The sequence below is a fragment of the Paramacrobiotus metropolitanus genome, unplaced genomic scaffold (genome assembly GCF_019649055.1).
Source record: "Paramacrobiotus metropolitanus isolate TYO unplaced genomic scaffold, Prichtersi_v1.0 Parri_scaffold0000032, whole genome shotgun sequence".
NCBI classification, from domain to species: domain Eukaryota; kingdom Metazoa; phylum Tardigrada; class Eutardigrada; order Parachela; family Macrobiotidae; genus Paramacrobiotus; species Paramacrobiotus metropolitanus.
In genome coordinates this window covers 789,240-805,095 of record NW_026570252.1, presented here as the reverse complement: position 1 = coordinate 805,095, position 15,856 = coordinate 789,240, and the positions used below count along the sequence as shown (strand labels likewise).

At 41.7% G+C, this 15,856-nt stretch overlaps 2 protein-coding genes across 4 annotated transcripts; both read left to right on the top strand.

The window, feature by feature from the left end:
• The first annotated feature begins 1,019 nt into the window (after positions 1-1,019).
• On the top strand, positions 1,020-4,390 carry LOC129588875 (uncharacterized). The gene is made up of 7 exons (XM_055483289.1): positions 1,020-1,262; positions 1,350-1,437; positions 1,561-1,716; positions 1,782-1,996; positions 2,405-2,572; positions 2,643-2,853; positions 3,853-4,390. Exons 2-7 carry the CDS (start codon positions 1,377-1,379, stop codon positions 4,032-4,034), a joined length of 993 nt encoding a protein of 330 aa, XP_055339264.1. The 5' UTR covers positions 1,020-1,262; positions 1,350-1,376; the 3' UTR covers positions 4,035-4,390.
• Positions 4,391-5,113: 723 nt separating this feature from the next.
• Positions 5,114-9,156, top strand: LOC129588874 (uncharacterized). 3 transcript variants are annotated; one of them, XM_055483285.1, is made up of 7 exons: positions 5,114-6,495; positions 6,901-7,059; positions 7,124-7,338; positions 7,627-7,794; positions 7,857-8,067; positions 8,551-8,847; positions 8,989-9,155. In XM_055483285.1, exons 1-6 carry the CDS (start codon positions 6,432-6,434, stop codon positions 8,808-8,810), a joined length of 1,077 nt encoding a protein of 358 aa, XP_055339260.1. In that variant the 5' UTR covers positions 5,114-6,431; the 3' UTR covers positions 8,811-8,847; positions 8,989-9,155. The 3 variants fall into 3 exon arrangements, with proteins under 3 accessions (XP_055339260.1, XP_055339261.1, XP_055339259.1); XM_055483286.1 differs by lacking the exon at positions 8,989-9,155 and adding an exon at positions 8,404-8,447 and having other exon boundaries at positions 8,551-8,592; XM_055483284.1 differs by having other exon boundaries at positions 8,551-9,156.
• The last annotated feature ends 6,700 nt before the right edge of the window (positions 9,157-15,856 follow it).

The window sequence follows — 15,856 nt, the reverse complement described above, 5'->3', positions numbered from 1 at the left end:
CCTTAAAGAAAACCTTAAAAAGAAAAACTTAAAAAGAGAAACCTTAAAAAAAGTAGGAAAGAAAACCGTAAAAAAATGTAAGAAAAACACTAAGAAATGCAAGAACTGGATCGACAAGCGAACCATGCCAATCAACGAAATACAGTAAGTCGATGATTTCGTAAAAAAGCCAATTGTCCGTCATCAATTTGTCGGCCAGCAATAGCGGGAATCAGTAATCGTCGTTTCGCGGTCAACAAATCGTGGAGCGTGAAATAGAGGTTGGTGTGAATTGACTTGGAAGCTTGCACTGCATCTTGCATGTGGAGCGAGTTTTTGCGGATTTGTCAGAGTGTACTCGGCAAATATTTGCTTACAAGCATCTGTATTCTATTACCGGACAGTCAACTTTGTACCATTCTCTAAGTTACGTATACCTGTATACCTACCTGTAATAGCCATTTTCCGGACCACACTAACATTTTTTCCACAAATTTTTATTTTAATTTTTATGACTTAATTTATCATCCTTCCTTTAGATGTGATATTATTTTAGCGGTAAATTTTTATTGAGAAAATTAAGTACTGGTAACAAAAGTTTCATGAGTGCAAAAATGCAGTGTTTTGGTGAATGTTCGCTGACAATTACGGTAAGCGTCAGTTTGCCGAATGGCGTTGTACGTAAAACAGGAGAAGCTGTGCTCCGGTATCATCGGTTCATTCTCCTAGTTTAAAAACACTCATAACTAATAACCAACTTGAGTACTCGTATTATTTTTGAATCTTTCACATTCAGACGATTCCGCGCTACTGTAATGTTGTACGATACATATGTACATGATAGAGCTGTAACATGCTACTGTTTACGTTCGGCATACGGCATCGCTGCATCGATCAGTAGGTAGCATAGTGCGTACTACCTACTCGTATTATATCGATCGATTTCCATCCAGCTCACCCGGTGCCGTAGATCTGTCGGCATGTGGCAGTTCGAGCTAAGCGTAAAAATGCCTCCAGCATCCTGCACTGTAGCAGCTCGCTGTAAACTGCGCACATACAAATATTAAACATTGTACTGAGACAGTTTCCGTGGAGCTCTATGTACTTCGTCGTTCAAGGCAGCATTTGGCACAGTGTTTTAAGATTTGTGTGTGAATTTCATTTTTCTGTTACATTTCTAGGATGGCTTGAACATTTTTGCCAAGTACAGGTATTAAGACATGCAATGGTCGAAGTAATCTGGAGCGAAAGCCACAAGTCCGATGCCAGAATAAAATGATTTTGTAAGGCAAATGGCGCGAGCCCCGGTCTTTGACATTCGTTTAATGCGGACACATTAAACGAATACTTGTATATGCTTCGTTTTTTAGAGAGCTTAATGCAATAACGTTAGCGTCATGGATGATACGGAAGAAAACGGAGAAGAGCGGCCATCAAAGCGGAGACATTCCGTGTACAGTAAGACTACAGTTCTCAAACTGCAATCGTGCAATCTGTTTATATCTGGCAGCTGATTTAGTGGAATCCACGCAGCCTACTAGTTGATTAATTCTCGTGCGTCCAATCGGCAATTTTTTGCAGCTGATGATCCGCCATCAGCACAGGAACCATCCATCTCATCCCGACAGGCAAAACACCTAAAAGTGCAGTCTCTGCTGCGTGGACATTTTAACGAAGATTTCCAGCCGACCCGGGCAACGTTCCCGCTCGGTTTCCGTAAAGTTGTCCCTCCTTGTGGTCAGCATCCATGGCATATGCTTCATGCTGCCATGTTTGGAGTTGACAAACAAAATTTTTAACAGATCTTGAGGGCTTCTTGAGTGTCACCGCGACATTTCGCCCGGTTGTGCCGCCGAATTCGTACTTCAGTATGTACGCCGATGTGAGCGATTCCCGCGATGTGATGCTGCAGAAAGCCGGTGGCGCGGTGTGTGCGGCGTACGAGATCGCCTACGGAGACCAGATTGCCGTGTATTCCGCGTTCATGGCGTCCGCCCTCGCAGCTCAGCAAATACCGGTAAGATTTCTGCATATGACAGTCGGCAAGTTAGAAAATTTTGAAAATTACCATTTTTCTCTAGATTCGAGAGGGTTTACTCTTTACTTAGCTTAGCGTTTAAAAAAAACATTTCAGCAAAATTTGGCAGCTCGGAATTCTGAACGTAGTCAAAGGGTATTAGGCGCGAATATTTTCTTCTTCTTTTTGAATATAAAAATCTCCTTTTTGACCAGGGAGTTTTCCTTCTTTGGAACTGATTTATTCGCATTTTCCCTCCCTAAAAATTTCGTACTTATTTTTACTCAAAAGATTATTTTTTTACTAACTTTGTGTTTGTTTTTACCGTGACGCTTGAAGGTGCTTACTCGTAGCAAACGCTGCCGGTCGACGTTCGGCACAAAATCATTTATGGCTTCTATTTTACAGTATCAACCGCAGACGTCGCTAAAGCGCTTTCTGGTGGGAATGCACAAGAAACGTCAAAATGACAAAACCCGCCTGGCACAGTTTGTCGCCATGCTGCCTGGTTTTGAGGACATCAGCCCGGCAGATCGCAATATTTTGCTGGCGGAGAAATCGTTTGTTACTAATTTGGTACGGACGGTTTCTATAATGTTCACATTAATTGTGTTTGCCTATCCTATTTACTGTTTGCTGTTCGTAGCTCAACTATATAAAATATTGTCACAAAGGAGATTATTATTACCCCTTACCGGGCCCCGAGCAGATTCACGCCAGCAACTACTGGATGGAGATTATGGGATTGGATCCCGAATACATTCGGTTCTGTTACAAATTCAGTTCTATGTTCAACAGAATCGGGTTGACGCTAACGGAATCCTATCTACTGTTGGCCGCAGCGTTTTTTGATCCAGGTATAGATTGATTTACTCCGAGCAATTTGTTGCGGGGTTTAGAGAATTGTTCAGTGCTAGAGCCCTGCAACGGACTGGTAAATCCGAACCGCTCCGAATCCACTCCGATTTTCGGAGCGGATTGGACGGATTTGTTTTAAAAAAATTCGGATCGGAGTGGTTTCGGAGTTTAGGCTTGCCTGAATGGATCGGATTCGGATGTAATTATGACTCCGAATTATCCGAAATAAAATTATATTTTCAACTGATTTTTATAGAATTTCCATAATTTTTTGGACAAAAAGCATCGCCAGCTTCGCGCTCCGCGCGAGGCTTCTGTGTGATTCGGTAAAGCACTAAACGTAGCTACTTCTATTACTTACGTTAACTTCAGTTACTTACTCCGTGCCCTTTGTTAGAAGCGAAGCTTGTTCAATAAAAAAAAATCCGAATTACAACTTTTATGAGTTCTTTTGTTGAGAACTAAAAGAGATGCCACTAACACGTGAAAGCACCAGCCAGAAACTGTGGTTTTTGCGATGGCAAAAAGATCAAAATTTTCGGAATTCGCAACTCGAAAAACGCTCAGGTATGAGCAATCTATGGCTAAGACGACGCAAAATTTAAACGGAGATTGCATAAAAATCAAATAAACGTTCCGAAGATTTTGAAAATTGAGAATTTCGATGATAACCTGGCGTGCGCTATCTTTAATTGTTGCAGCGGATAGTATAGGTATTATAGATTTTTCTGGAATGAAATAAAAAATAAATATGACAAAAATTTTCGGAGCGGATCGGACTGGATTCGGATTTGTAAAAAACATTTACGGATCGGAGTGGTCGGAGTATGATTTTGAAAATTCGGAGTCGGACTGGGTTCGGAGAAAAATTTATCAGTTCGGATCGGACTGGACGAAGTTTTCGACTCCGTTGCAGGGCACTATTGTTCACTTGCGCCAGTGTATGAAAACACATTTGTCCTTCGGCGTTTTTGATAATGTTGCCGGTTTTCCTCCAGACACGACCACCGCCTCGGATAAAGCGTTACTCAAGCACCTAAATGCGTTTTATTTGGACGCGCTGATGTACATGATCGGGTATCGGTGCCGGCACCCGTGGGAGCGCGCTGCTGTGTACCATAAATTTGAGGAAGCGGTTAAAATGTTCCACAGTCTACCAGCTGTACCTTCAATGGTATAAAACAGCCGAAGTCCAGGCTCTCCCTCCGTTTTCTCCGGCATTACGGACGCTGGTTCAAGACTGCTTGAAACGCTAATGTAAAGCAGTTTTGGAAATTAATTTTGGTTCAGTGTAAAGATTTTGTAAAATAAAAAGTTGTTTCTTGCACACAGCTGTATCCTTTTACACAATGGCTCACCCTGTTAAATAATGATATTTTTTATAAATTTTATTTGAACAATACTTTCCGGATAACATTTCAACCGTGTTAGTACTTACCATAAGTAATAAAACTGTTAGCTACGATGTATTGGCTTCTAAACCACAGCGCTTTGCTGTATTTTCACTTCATCATTATTATTATTATTAATTATTATTGTTATTACGGCACAAGAGCAGACAACCCCAAGGGGAATTTAAGTCTGGTCGAACAAAAACAATTTTAAATGCCAGTAAAGAGTTAAGACGGATCCGCAGATTGGAGTAGAAATTTAAAGGCAGGTACAGAACTGGCAACGAGAATTTCGAGTTAACAGCAAGCAATTTACCAAGAAGGCGCAATAAAATTCTTGCTATTACCTGTAAAATCCTCGATGCCAGTTCTGTACCTGCCTGTTAATTACACTGTTGAATGCGGTTGCGCGCTAATAAATTTTCCCGGTAGATAGATGTAACCGGCAAGTAACCATTCACATACCGATACAATGTAGGATACCGATTTAGGTACTAAATTAACCGATAAGTAGTGTGCGTGCTCTGTATATCGATCGCTTTCCATCAAGTCGAAACATCCGGCGTACCCGATACTTTTAGCTTTCTCGCCGCTTGAGAAATGCCTCCAGCGTGTTGCACTGTACACGCTCGCTGAAAATATTGTAGACTGATAAAATGTAAACACCTGCCGTGCAGCTGCTCATAATATACGAGGACGAGCTTAGTACATGTGATAGACAAAAAAACTAGCGAGAGAATCTGATAACCATTTGCGTGCTGTGCAACACTGTCAGCCACCTTAGGCTGGCGGTAGCCGCGCGCCGTCACACAGCCGTCAGCTGAACACGGCCTGCTATTTTCTGTAACGCACACTCGTATTAAAATTTAAATGCGAGTTTTGTTTTGGTTTTATAACATTGTTTATAATTGGTTCTCCGCAAAATTTCCAGTAACCAGTGACTTACATTAATTAACCAAGCTCTTGATAATAATGTTATAAAATTACCATCTAAATATAAAGATTCATCTGGCGAGATGCACTACGATGAGAATATCACCGACGTACGGCTACCTGCCAGTTTGTTTTCTGCACCTGCGATGGAGATTTCTTGCGCGAGTATCAGCGTTATTTCGGGCCTACCGTTGAGTGAGAATTGTGTGGAGGAACCTGCCAGCGACGTGCCTTTACCAGCAGCGTACGATGATTTTATGGCCTTGGCGCTGAAGGCTTGTAGAACGGGGAACCTGACAGATAGAAGAGATTGTGGCGTTCACAATCTCTAAAGCAGGTTTTCTTCCATCGGTTGCAGCAGACAAAGTGGCTGCAGATTGGCACCATAATTTCATGAGCGCTCATCCTCAGAGAAAGAGAAAACTTCAAGATTCTCGTCTGCGCGCCAAAGCAGGGACGGACAGTAAAGTAACGGACAGTAAAGTAATCGCAGAGCTCGAGCAACGGGAAGCAGAAAAACTGCTGCAGAAAAATAAGCGAAAAAGAAACACTCGTAGCGGACTTAGCGATGTGACAAATACTCCGACTTAAATTAAAAAATCTTTCAGAATTGGTAAAAAGTGAGTCCTCTGAAATTTCACATGTGGTTCTACAAAGTCAAAGTGTTACTGTAAGAAATAAAGTGTGCGGTATTACTGGGGTGATTATTTGTATTAAATGTGATGTGTTTACCAGCACTGACAAACCTGGGTGGTTGCCCGTGTTGCACTGGCCGGGCATGGTTATCAGATTCTCTCGCTAGTTGTTTTGTCTATCACATATACTAAGCTCGTCCTCGTAGTCATTGCAGTCAGTCTTTAACGCTGTATTTTAGATTAATCGTAAATTATGGATGTCTTCCGTTTTTCGACATTTTCTGCCCATTTTTAGAAAATTTGACGTACTTTTGTGGAGTAGGGAGACCTACAATGATCAGATTAATGCGGAAAGAACGTCAACGGACCGTTACCGGAATATTAAAATGGTTTTGTAAAGCGAATAGCTACAGGGGACCAGTTGCGCATATTGCATCCTTTGCAAATCCCGCTTGTACTTCATAAAATCTGCTTATTATCGCTGTATGCCATTCTAGTGCCATCGTAATGTTTATTTGGTCCCCTTCATTTAAAATGCGTTAACTACGTTTAAATGAGTTAACTACGTTAACTACAAAGTTGGATTTTGAAGAGGCTAAACGCAGTTATATTCTTGCGATGGAGGATTCGGAAGCACACGGCGCGAGAAAGCGATCCAAGCCGATTAATTCCCTTGAGAGAAGTATGACCGACATTCCAGACATTTTCACACAATGGATCCGCGTACCGGACACCAAGGACGCCGTATTCTTCGGGTCGTTCCACATTAGACAACTTGATAATGTTTTATTGCTCGTAATTTCGTGTACAATACAAGCTTGTATAAAAACTACAATTATCGCAATTAATGATGGTAAGTTTTGAAAAGTTTCTGGCTGGCGGAACAACGCAAAAAATAACGCGTCTCTGGTGTCCCTTGTCCGGTATGTGATTGTAGACTGTGAAAATGTCGGGAATGCGTAAATCGTCCAAGTACAGACTCTCGCCCAGATCGGTATTGTTATAATTTTGGCAAATTATTAAGTAACGTTTTTTTAGAACTCGCCGCTTGACTGATTTATGTAGTTTATAATATTAAAATTGGCAGTTTCCGCGGTGGACCCATCATCAGCACAGCCAGCACAGATCTCATCCGTACTGGATCCAAACGAAGCGAAAACCCTGCTGAGGGGACATTTTAATGAGGATTTTCAGCCGACGCAGACGACCTTTCCGTCTGGTTTCCGTAAACCTGTCCGTTCCTGCGGTGAGGCACTTGACGTGCGTTTCGCGCTACCCCTGCTGGGGCTGATGATCAGTATTCTCAGCAGATCTTATGGGATTCATGGGTGTCGCAGCGACATTTCGTCCAATGTTGCCGGCGGATTCGCATTTTAATCAGTACGCCCATGTCAGCAGTTCCCGCGATGTGATGCTGCAGAAAGCCGGTGGTGCGGTATGTGCGGCGTACGAGATAGCCTACGGAGATCAGATTGCCGTGTTCTCCGCCTTCATGACGTCCGCCCTCGAGGCCCAGCAAATTCCGGTACGATCATTGCACTCGGCAGTCGCCAAGGCAAAAAATACAGCTGTAAATCCTGTAATAAGCGATTGCTTTATTCCGGTGTTTCGGAGGCCCTTTTCTCCGAAAATGGGACTGCTGTTTGCACACTTATGTTAAATGACTAAAATAATGTGACGCTGAAGGGAAGTGACCCGGTAAAAGTTAATAAATGTGAGAACCTTCTATAACTCAATTAAAGAAAACAGTGTTCGCTTGCTACGGACTGAATAAACTGATGTTTTTCACTCATTGCGGTTATTCACTGTACAGCATCAGCCACAGACATCACTGGAGCGTGTACTGGTGCGTACCCGCGAAAAACGTCAAGATGATAAAGTCCGTCTGGCGCAGTTTGTCGCCATGCTGCCTGGCTTTGAGGACATCAGCCCCGCTGATCGCGATATTTTACTGGTGGAAAAGAGGTTTATCACTAATTTGGTACGTTCTATTTGACGGTGTTTGTTTTTCTGTCTATTAATTTTACTGGTGCTGTTCTTTAGCTGCATTATATGAAATACTGTCACAAAGGCGACTATTACTACCCATTGCCGGGTCCGGAACAGATTCACGCCAACAACTACTGGATGGAGATTATGGGGTTGGATCCCGAATTCCTCCGGTTCATTTATCAGTTCAGTGCGGTCTTCAACAAGATCGGGCTGACGCTGACGGAATCTTACCTTCTGTTGGCCGTAGCGTTCTTTGATCCAGGTTCGTATAGTATCGATTCTAACGAGGTCAGTATAATTGGTTTGAGGGGCACTGGATTGTAATCCTCTTAGCACTTTTAATTTACCGCAGAAAATCCTGGGTTAGGAACTACATAAAATACTGTAAATGAGAAATTTATGTAGACTAACACGAAAAATTAAGTAGAATCACGAGATCGTGCCGGGACGTAAAAGTGTGGTAATAGGCTTTCCTAAGGTATTACGTTGAGAGACGTGCAGACAGGGGTGAACAGTTCCCTTTCAGCCATCAGTAAATCTAAAAATAAAATTCTAAATCTAAAATTCTAAAATTTTTAAATTCAGTTAAAAAATGCAGGTTTCTCACTCCTGCTGATGGGTGGCTTACGGTGACATGGACTTGTGAGTAAATGAATTTTTTAGCTACCTAGGTAGCGCATCCTACTTAGATTCGCCGCGTAATGTGGTGCATAAAATCGAATTGCAATGCTGCCGGGTGTTTTAGGCACGACCACTGCGTCGGAAAAAACGTTGCTGAAGAATCTGCACATGTTTTATGCGGAGGCGCTGACGTACACGATCGGCTATCGTTGTCGGAGCGCGACGGAACGCGCTGCTGTGTACCAGAAGCTGAATGAAGCCGCCAAACTGTTTCCCGCTGCGTACCAACTCTACCTTGAATGGTATAATAAAGCCGAGGCTCAGATGCCACCGCCGTTTCCTTCTGCATTGAGGACGCTGGTTCACGACTGCTTGAAACGCTGATTCCCTGTAACCGTCCTCGTACGGATCCGTATGAAGTGTATTTCATGATTGTAAATCTGTAATTAAAACTGCTGTATCAGAGTAAATTATTTTGTATCATATTTTATACAGAATTTAGAATTTTACACAGAATTTTTATTTATACAGAATTTTATTTATTGATGAATTGTTGTCTCAGCGGATGCCCGTGTCCTGACTCCTGACTACATGTTCTGACGGGCGTCCCTAAACCTGACTTCGGCTTTGGGTCTTCTTTTTTTTTGGTACGTAGGTAATTAAATTAAGCCGGTGATCTGGCCACACATTGATCTGCGTTTTTTGCTCCACATTACTACCTGTACTGCATATTACGTTACAGTTTCTGGGAACGGTTGTTTTCTACTTTTTTACTGTATAAACTGCGGCTTTTTACTGACCGTGTTCAGCAAAGAAACTGAAACTGCACAGTGCACACGTTGCACATATTTCTGAAATCCGCCAGAAAAACTGTAGATATTGAATTTCTCAATAATGCTTAGGGAAGGGAAATGAAGCAAACTTGTCTCTGCAAGAGCAATATCAAAGTTACATTTTCCCGCTAAGCTGAAATTTTGTGTTGGCGTCTGTCGTGCCGCAAAAATTGTAACAAATACAGAGTGTATATGTATGCTTAAAACGTTTCACATGAATAACCTGCGTTTGTTGAAGTCGTAATGGTGCCGACTGTACAGCTTACCATAGCAACAAGTTTTTCCTTTTAACAAAAAATTTTATTTTTTTAATATAGAGCTGAAAGGATTCAAATACATCTCGGTTGTGAAAGAAATATCATGAGATTCTTAATTCTGCGAGCTAGGAGCTTGATAATTTCTTACACAAGTGCAATTAAGCTATATAAAGAGACCGCCATTTTTTTAGCCTTGTACATTCCTGGCTTACATTTCACGCAACACGTAATAAGATCGAAAGAAACAACCAAAATCATGTTGAAAAAACAGCTAAAATCCGTGTAATTTTGGTGTAGCTAAAGCCAAACAACTACTTGGAAGAAAATTTTGGTAAATGTGGAACAGTTTTAATCGCTAGGGCCTTGTGCGCTGACGTTAAGCTGTGGGAGCGCAATTGACCTTTCCCATTGTTCCACTCCACCGCTTTGCACCAGCTGATATTGTCATCATTCGTCCAATTCGGCTTTGTGGTGTTTTTGGCTGTCTTCGTCAAACAGATCCAAGGCCTTTCAAAAAAATCGATACTGGTCAAAGGTGGGAGAAAAGAAATGCCATTTCAATAAGGTATATTATTGTCATATGCAATGTACAATAGTTAAGTTGCACCAAGAATTAGCAGACAGCTATAACACTCGGTATTAGAATTAGATACCCGGCACAGGTAAGCTCAGATTTTATTGATTTTTTCCCGCCAAGCGAGCATTCAACATACCCGATGCGGTCGTTCCGTCAGCGTTGGATGATTAGATTATTATCGCCCCACAGGCCCGGTAGACGGTAGCGATATACGGTCGATGCCGACCGCACCGGAAGCGCACCGGCTAACATCCTGTGTGATCGCAGCCGGGATAACACGGTGTACGGTGAACGACTGTGCAGTGTATGCATTGATTAATCCATTTTTATGTTTAGAAAAAACGAAACCAGTTTTCAACATTAGCGTTTTATTTTACGAAATTTCCGATAGCTATCTGTAGAATGCGGTGGTTTATAATTGCGAATCTACTGAGAACTGGTAGAATAGATAAAAAACGATTTACGGCCTTGAGACTGCTGAAGAAAAGACAGGATGCGGCTCGATATCGTGAAACTCAGGAAGTGTGGGCTGAGCAGCCATTTGACCTTGATCGATTTTCTGATGTTGACTGCTGGAGAATGTTTCGAGTTTGAAAAGATGATATCGATAGACTGCGAGTTGCCCTGTGTATTCCGGAATCAGTTCGAACTTCGGAACGGGATAGGTGTACGGGAACGGAAGCGCTCTGTATCGTATTACGACGAATGTCGTACCCAAATCGATGGTGTGATCTGCGAGCCATCTTTGGCCGATCTCATGGTTCTTTGAGGAGGATTTTTTATCACACTCTGGAAACAATGGACGCACACTGGTCGCATTTACTTCGTGAGCTTGAGCAGCGCTGGTTAACGGAAGGAGACTTCGACGAATTTTCGCGCGTCATCACAGCGAAGGGTGGTGTTTATCCTGGTGTGATTGGATTTATAGATGGAACTGCACGAAAAATATGTCGGCCTAAAAGATATCAGCGGATTATGTACAGCGGTCACAAAAGATTTCACTGCACCAAGTGGCAGCCTGTTCTCTTTCCAAACGGTAAACTAAAATTAGCATTTGCGCTATATTTTGTTACGCACGGGTGCATTGCGTAGTGAATCTCTGAGCTGTAAAATCTTCTGCTAAATTGGGAATTTATTCACTGATGTTATGATATCTTGTGCCTTTTGTAGGAGCGATTGGTAACCTATATGGTGGTAAAGAAGAATCGATGCGCTACAGCAGACTCTTTGCAGAAAGTAATTTCTTACAGCAGTTCAGAGACAAGCAGGCTAATTTTCAGCAGAAATATTACATCTACGGAGATTCTAATTACGGCCGGAAGGATCTGTTAATTAAGCCATTTTCCCAAGTAGAGGCAGCCAGTAATCCCCTGAAAGAAGCTCTCAACGAGACCATGTCAACAGTAAGGGAATCTGTTGAGTGAGCCTTCAAGGAAGTCGTCAAAGAATTTGCTTTTGTTGATTTTAAAAAGCAGATGAAGATATTTGAGAACCCTGTTAAAAAGATGTTCAGAATCGCTGTGCTACTGACAAACTGCAGAAACTGTTTGTATCCAAATCAGGCTAGCCAGTATTTTAATTTAGAACCGCCATTTCTTGGAAAGTATTTGCGAGATTAAAAAAGTCTAAAAGCCATAATATTTTTCCTGATTTTTTTTCTTAATTTTTTTCAATTCGAACTGAAGACGTAATTTTTCCACTTCCGGTTCCTTTAAGCGCACTTCCTTAGCGTCTTCTACCAATTTAATTTTTGCGGCCATTTCTTCTGCGGCTTTTGATTTTTCAAACTCCAGGCGCTTATTGTCTGACTCCTTAAAGTAGTCCAGCCACTTCTCTTCAGCGTCAACGTTCTGGACTTTTGCCGCATTTGAGCGTGACGTGCGGAGCTTTTTCTCCAGCGCTTTTTTGGGAGATCCAACAAACTTAAATTTTCGCGGTGAAATTTTCATTCGCTTTGCCGAATGTTTTTGGACCTCTCGAGACTTCAGTTCTTCGACCCAATCCTGCTCGTCACAGCCCGTCTCCTTCATCCATTCCTCCTTATTTAAATCTCGCGAGGAAGCCGGTGCTATTAAAATTTGCAAAAAAAACTAATTTATTAATGACAAAAATGTAAATAAGTCTCACTTTAAAATAACTCTAATTTTAAACATTTGGAGTGCATTATTTTGAACAGCTGCAGCACATGTGTTATGCAGAAATAAAATATGATTGTTGTGCTTCGCCTGAACTAATAAAATGCAATTTAATAATCGATTTATTAAGACAAAATTTTTTTCTTATTTTAATTCTCAGTCAACGTTTGTATGATGTTTTACACGTAGAAGTTGCCAAACTCAGGTGGTCTTCCTCGTCGTTCGGAATTTTGCGGCCGTGTTCGCCAGCAGCCTTCATAATTTTGGAGATTTCTTGGCGTTCTTTCTGTGCCTGAGAAGCTGCGCGTTTCTTTTTCGCCTCCGCATCCTCAGATCCCTTCATAAGTTCACATATCTCGGTGAGGAGCATTTCTATGCGTCCATATTGCTCCTCGGTACCACTGCGGCTTTTGTTTCGCAGATCTTCTGCCTTGAACCAGGCGACCAAATTCGCTAGCCGATCCTTCGCAGCTCTTTCCGTCACAGGTTTCACAAAAATCTAAGAAATGCAGTTCTGGATGTGTAATCCCAAAAGCACGGAAATTACCTGCGCTTTTTAAAAATACATCATTCTTGGTAACAACGCTTGATTTTTACCTTAGTGTCATCCAGAGCTCTTACGATATCTTTCCAAGCAGCACCTTTATTATCCGCGACGTAGGGATTGTAATGCTTGACGAGGTCCAGGAGAACGAGATCAGAAGTGGCGTTAAATCGACATTTTAGCTTTCGAACATTAGGAATATCAAGGCCTGCTTCAGACGTTGGTGGTGTCGGAGCCTCCATCTCCAGTAACGAAAAGAACGTGACTACACTTACAGTACACTACACTACACTTCAAAAAACCTCACAAATCTCCTAAAGAGATCAAAAACCCTTATTTTTTAATTTCTCTTTTTCTTGCTGGGTGCTGTTTCGTTATCAGCAAAAATCATAAAGAGATACGAGCAACCAATCAGAATTCTGGAAATTCATTCGATCGAGCAGAACTGAGATCCAAGTACATGCCACAGGTGGCGGTTGCTACTTCGCAGAAGGCAACGGTACGACCACAGCAGAATAACGATAGGATCATTACTTACCGTCACACTTATCGTATGATGGTCCGGTAAGGGTACTCCGCTGTGACGTTTATGAGCCTACCGTATATCGCATCGTATATCGTAGGCCTTTTTTAACGAGCGGTAATAATCTATTGAGATGGAGATGAAAAACGCCTCCAACGGGGCTTTGTGCTGCACGAATCAGCATGATCATTTAACAGAGACAAACATTTGCCCGAGTAGTTTTATCCAAGACATAGTGATTTGTAAAAGGATCAGCGCTTTCTAATTTTTCACCGGTAAATCTTCTGCGTATTTTAAAGAAATCTTATTGCGTTCTTCATATCGAGTATCCAGGCAGGCAGTGCGCAGAACCAGGGAAACTGGCAAAAGCTTCATGCCAGAATCAAACAACTTCCGCAGATGAGTTCACAGTTTCGAAAACACAGAGGTTTTAATTATTGATAAAGTACTGTACTGCAATATATACTATCGTTATGGAGAATTCGGAAGCGGACGATGAAGAAGAAGGAATCAATCGGAATCCTTCAGGGGATATGGGTGTGTATATACGCTCAGGTTTATTTCCTTATGTTTCTTGCGTTTTTTATCTTTTCTTATGTTTGCTCCTGTTGTCTGACCTCATACGTTTTCTTCTTATGTTTTATTCTAGTGTTTTCTTTTCTTTCCTATGCCAGAGGGGTAAGGTGTGTTTATTATGGAATTATGGTTTGTTTATTATGGAATTCTGTATGCGCAACAACAGTCAGGAAAATTTCTCATTCACTCGGTACACTACCAATCCACGCTACGTTTGACTCGGTGCATTACCATACTTTTACATCTATTCGAGATACAAAATATTAAAATGTATTACTGTACGTACTTCAGAAATGCAGAAATCGATTGCTGTCTCCATGGACTCCAACCAGATTTAAATAGAATTATTCAGAAAATAGCCCCACGATCAATATGAAAAAGTCTTATCAAACGTTTACTTACTGTAATAAGTCCTTTTAAGCTGGAGTAGTTTCTCTAAAACGTTTGCACCATGTCCAGCTCGGAAAGCGTTGCTGTTGCTGGTGAGAAACGTTTCTGTTCAAAAGAAAAAGAAACGGTCGAGACTGCGCGTTTTACTCGTTGGCGTTCGCGGCAGAGATTGCCCTTTATGGAAAAGACCCCGCGACAACTTCGTACACACGGAAGGACCTACGAAATTGGGTCGAAAATTTGTTCAAAAACGGCACTGTCCAAACTCTGCGAAGAAAAACCAGCACGCAAGCACCTAGAATTATTTACTCAGGGAAATTCGATTTTAAGTATACTGCCGGAGAAGCTTTTGTAGTGTATAGTAAAGGATTCTCGTGAATGCCAATGTAAAGATGTTGTGTTGTACGAATGTTGTACCTGGCAACTGGCGTAGTTAATGTACATACGCAGTTGCGTTGTTGATGTTTTAGTCTGCTAAGGCGCAGCTCCTGAGCTGCTAATAAACTGAAAGTATTAGCGCTCAGTAAATACGTCACAGCTTTCATTCATGCAGCAATAACAGCTGTTAACGAAAAAAACGGCAGTTAACTTTGATGTGAAAAAATACGTGAAAAAATTTAAAAGATAAAAGGAAATAGACGCAGAAAATGGTAGTGCCAAATGGTTGCGTACAGAGTCAAAGGTAGTGTTCAAAAAGATAGTGTACCAAATGAAAGGTAGTGCAAAGGGTTGTGTACGGAGCAAAAGGTAGTGAAAGGGTGTGTACGGAGTGGTCACCAAATATAAAAGCACTTTTAAAGCGCGGCAACTGTATAGGCAACAGTCAATCTGGTTGGGTGACGCTTAACAAGGCTGGATTAAACCAGTACGAAAGAAGACAACATAAAGTGCCGTTACAAAACACCTACACTATCTTTTCTTCCGTGAATATAACAGAATTCTTCGGCAATTGTGCGTTGATTTTGCAGGACAAGTGCAACGCCCACAATTTCAAATTGATAATATTGCGAAATATTCCTGTACTGCTGTACAGATGCACTGTAATAGTACAGTACATAATTATTAATCAGTGATCACCCGGATCGAGATGTTAAGAAGCTAAAATTAATGTAACTTTGATACAGATATAGGAATACGTGGAATGTCTCTTGAGAAAATTAGAAACATTTCACGCGCTGTGGTGTAGCGTGACTACAGTTAACACAGAGCATTTTTCTCTCCCCAAGGCACAGTCCACCATATTGCACCAGCTGATACTGTTAACAGTCGTACCAAATACGCCGGTGTTTCATAATTGGCTGTGTCGAGTACCGTAATTTTCGTCAAGCAAATCGGCGGCCCTCGATAAAATCGATATCGGTCAGAGGTGGGAGGCTAGAATTATTACTTTAATTAGGTATACTGCTGCAGCATGCAGTGTGTAATGGAAACCTGGCAGCGTTGCACCAAAACCTGGCAGAGCTGTAGCACTGTGGTATTACCGGTAGAATTAGATATCCGGCGCAGATAATCTCACATTTTATTGATTTCTTCTCCGCCAAGCCGAACATTCAACTGTCATACCTTCAGCATTTGAGGCTTGAGGGGAGCTGAAA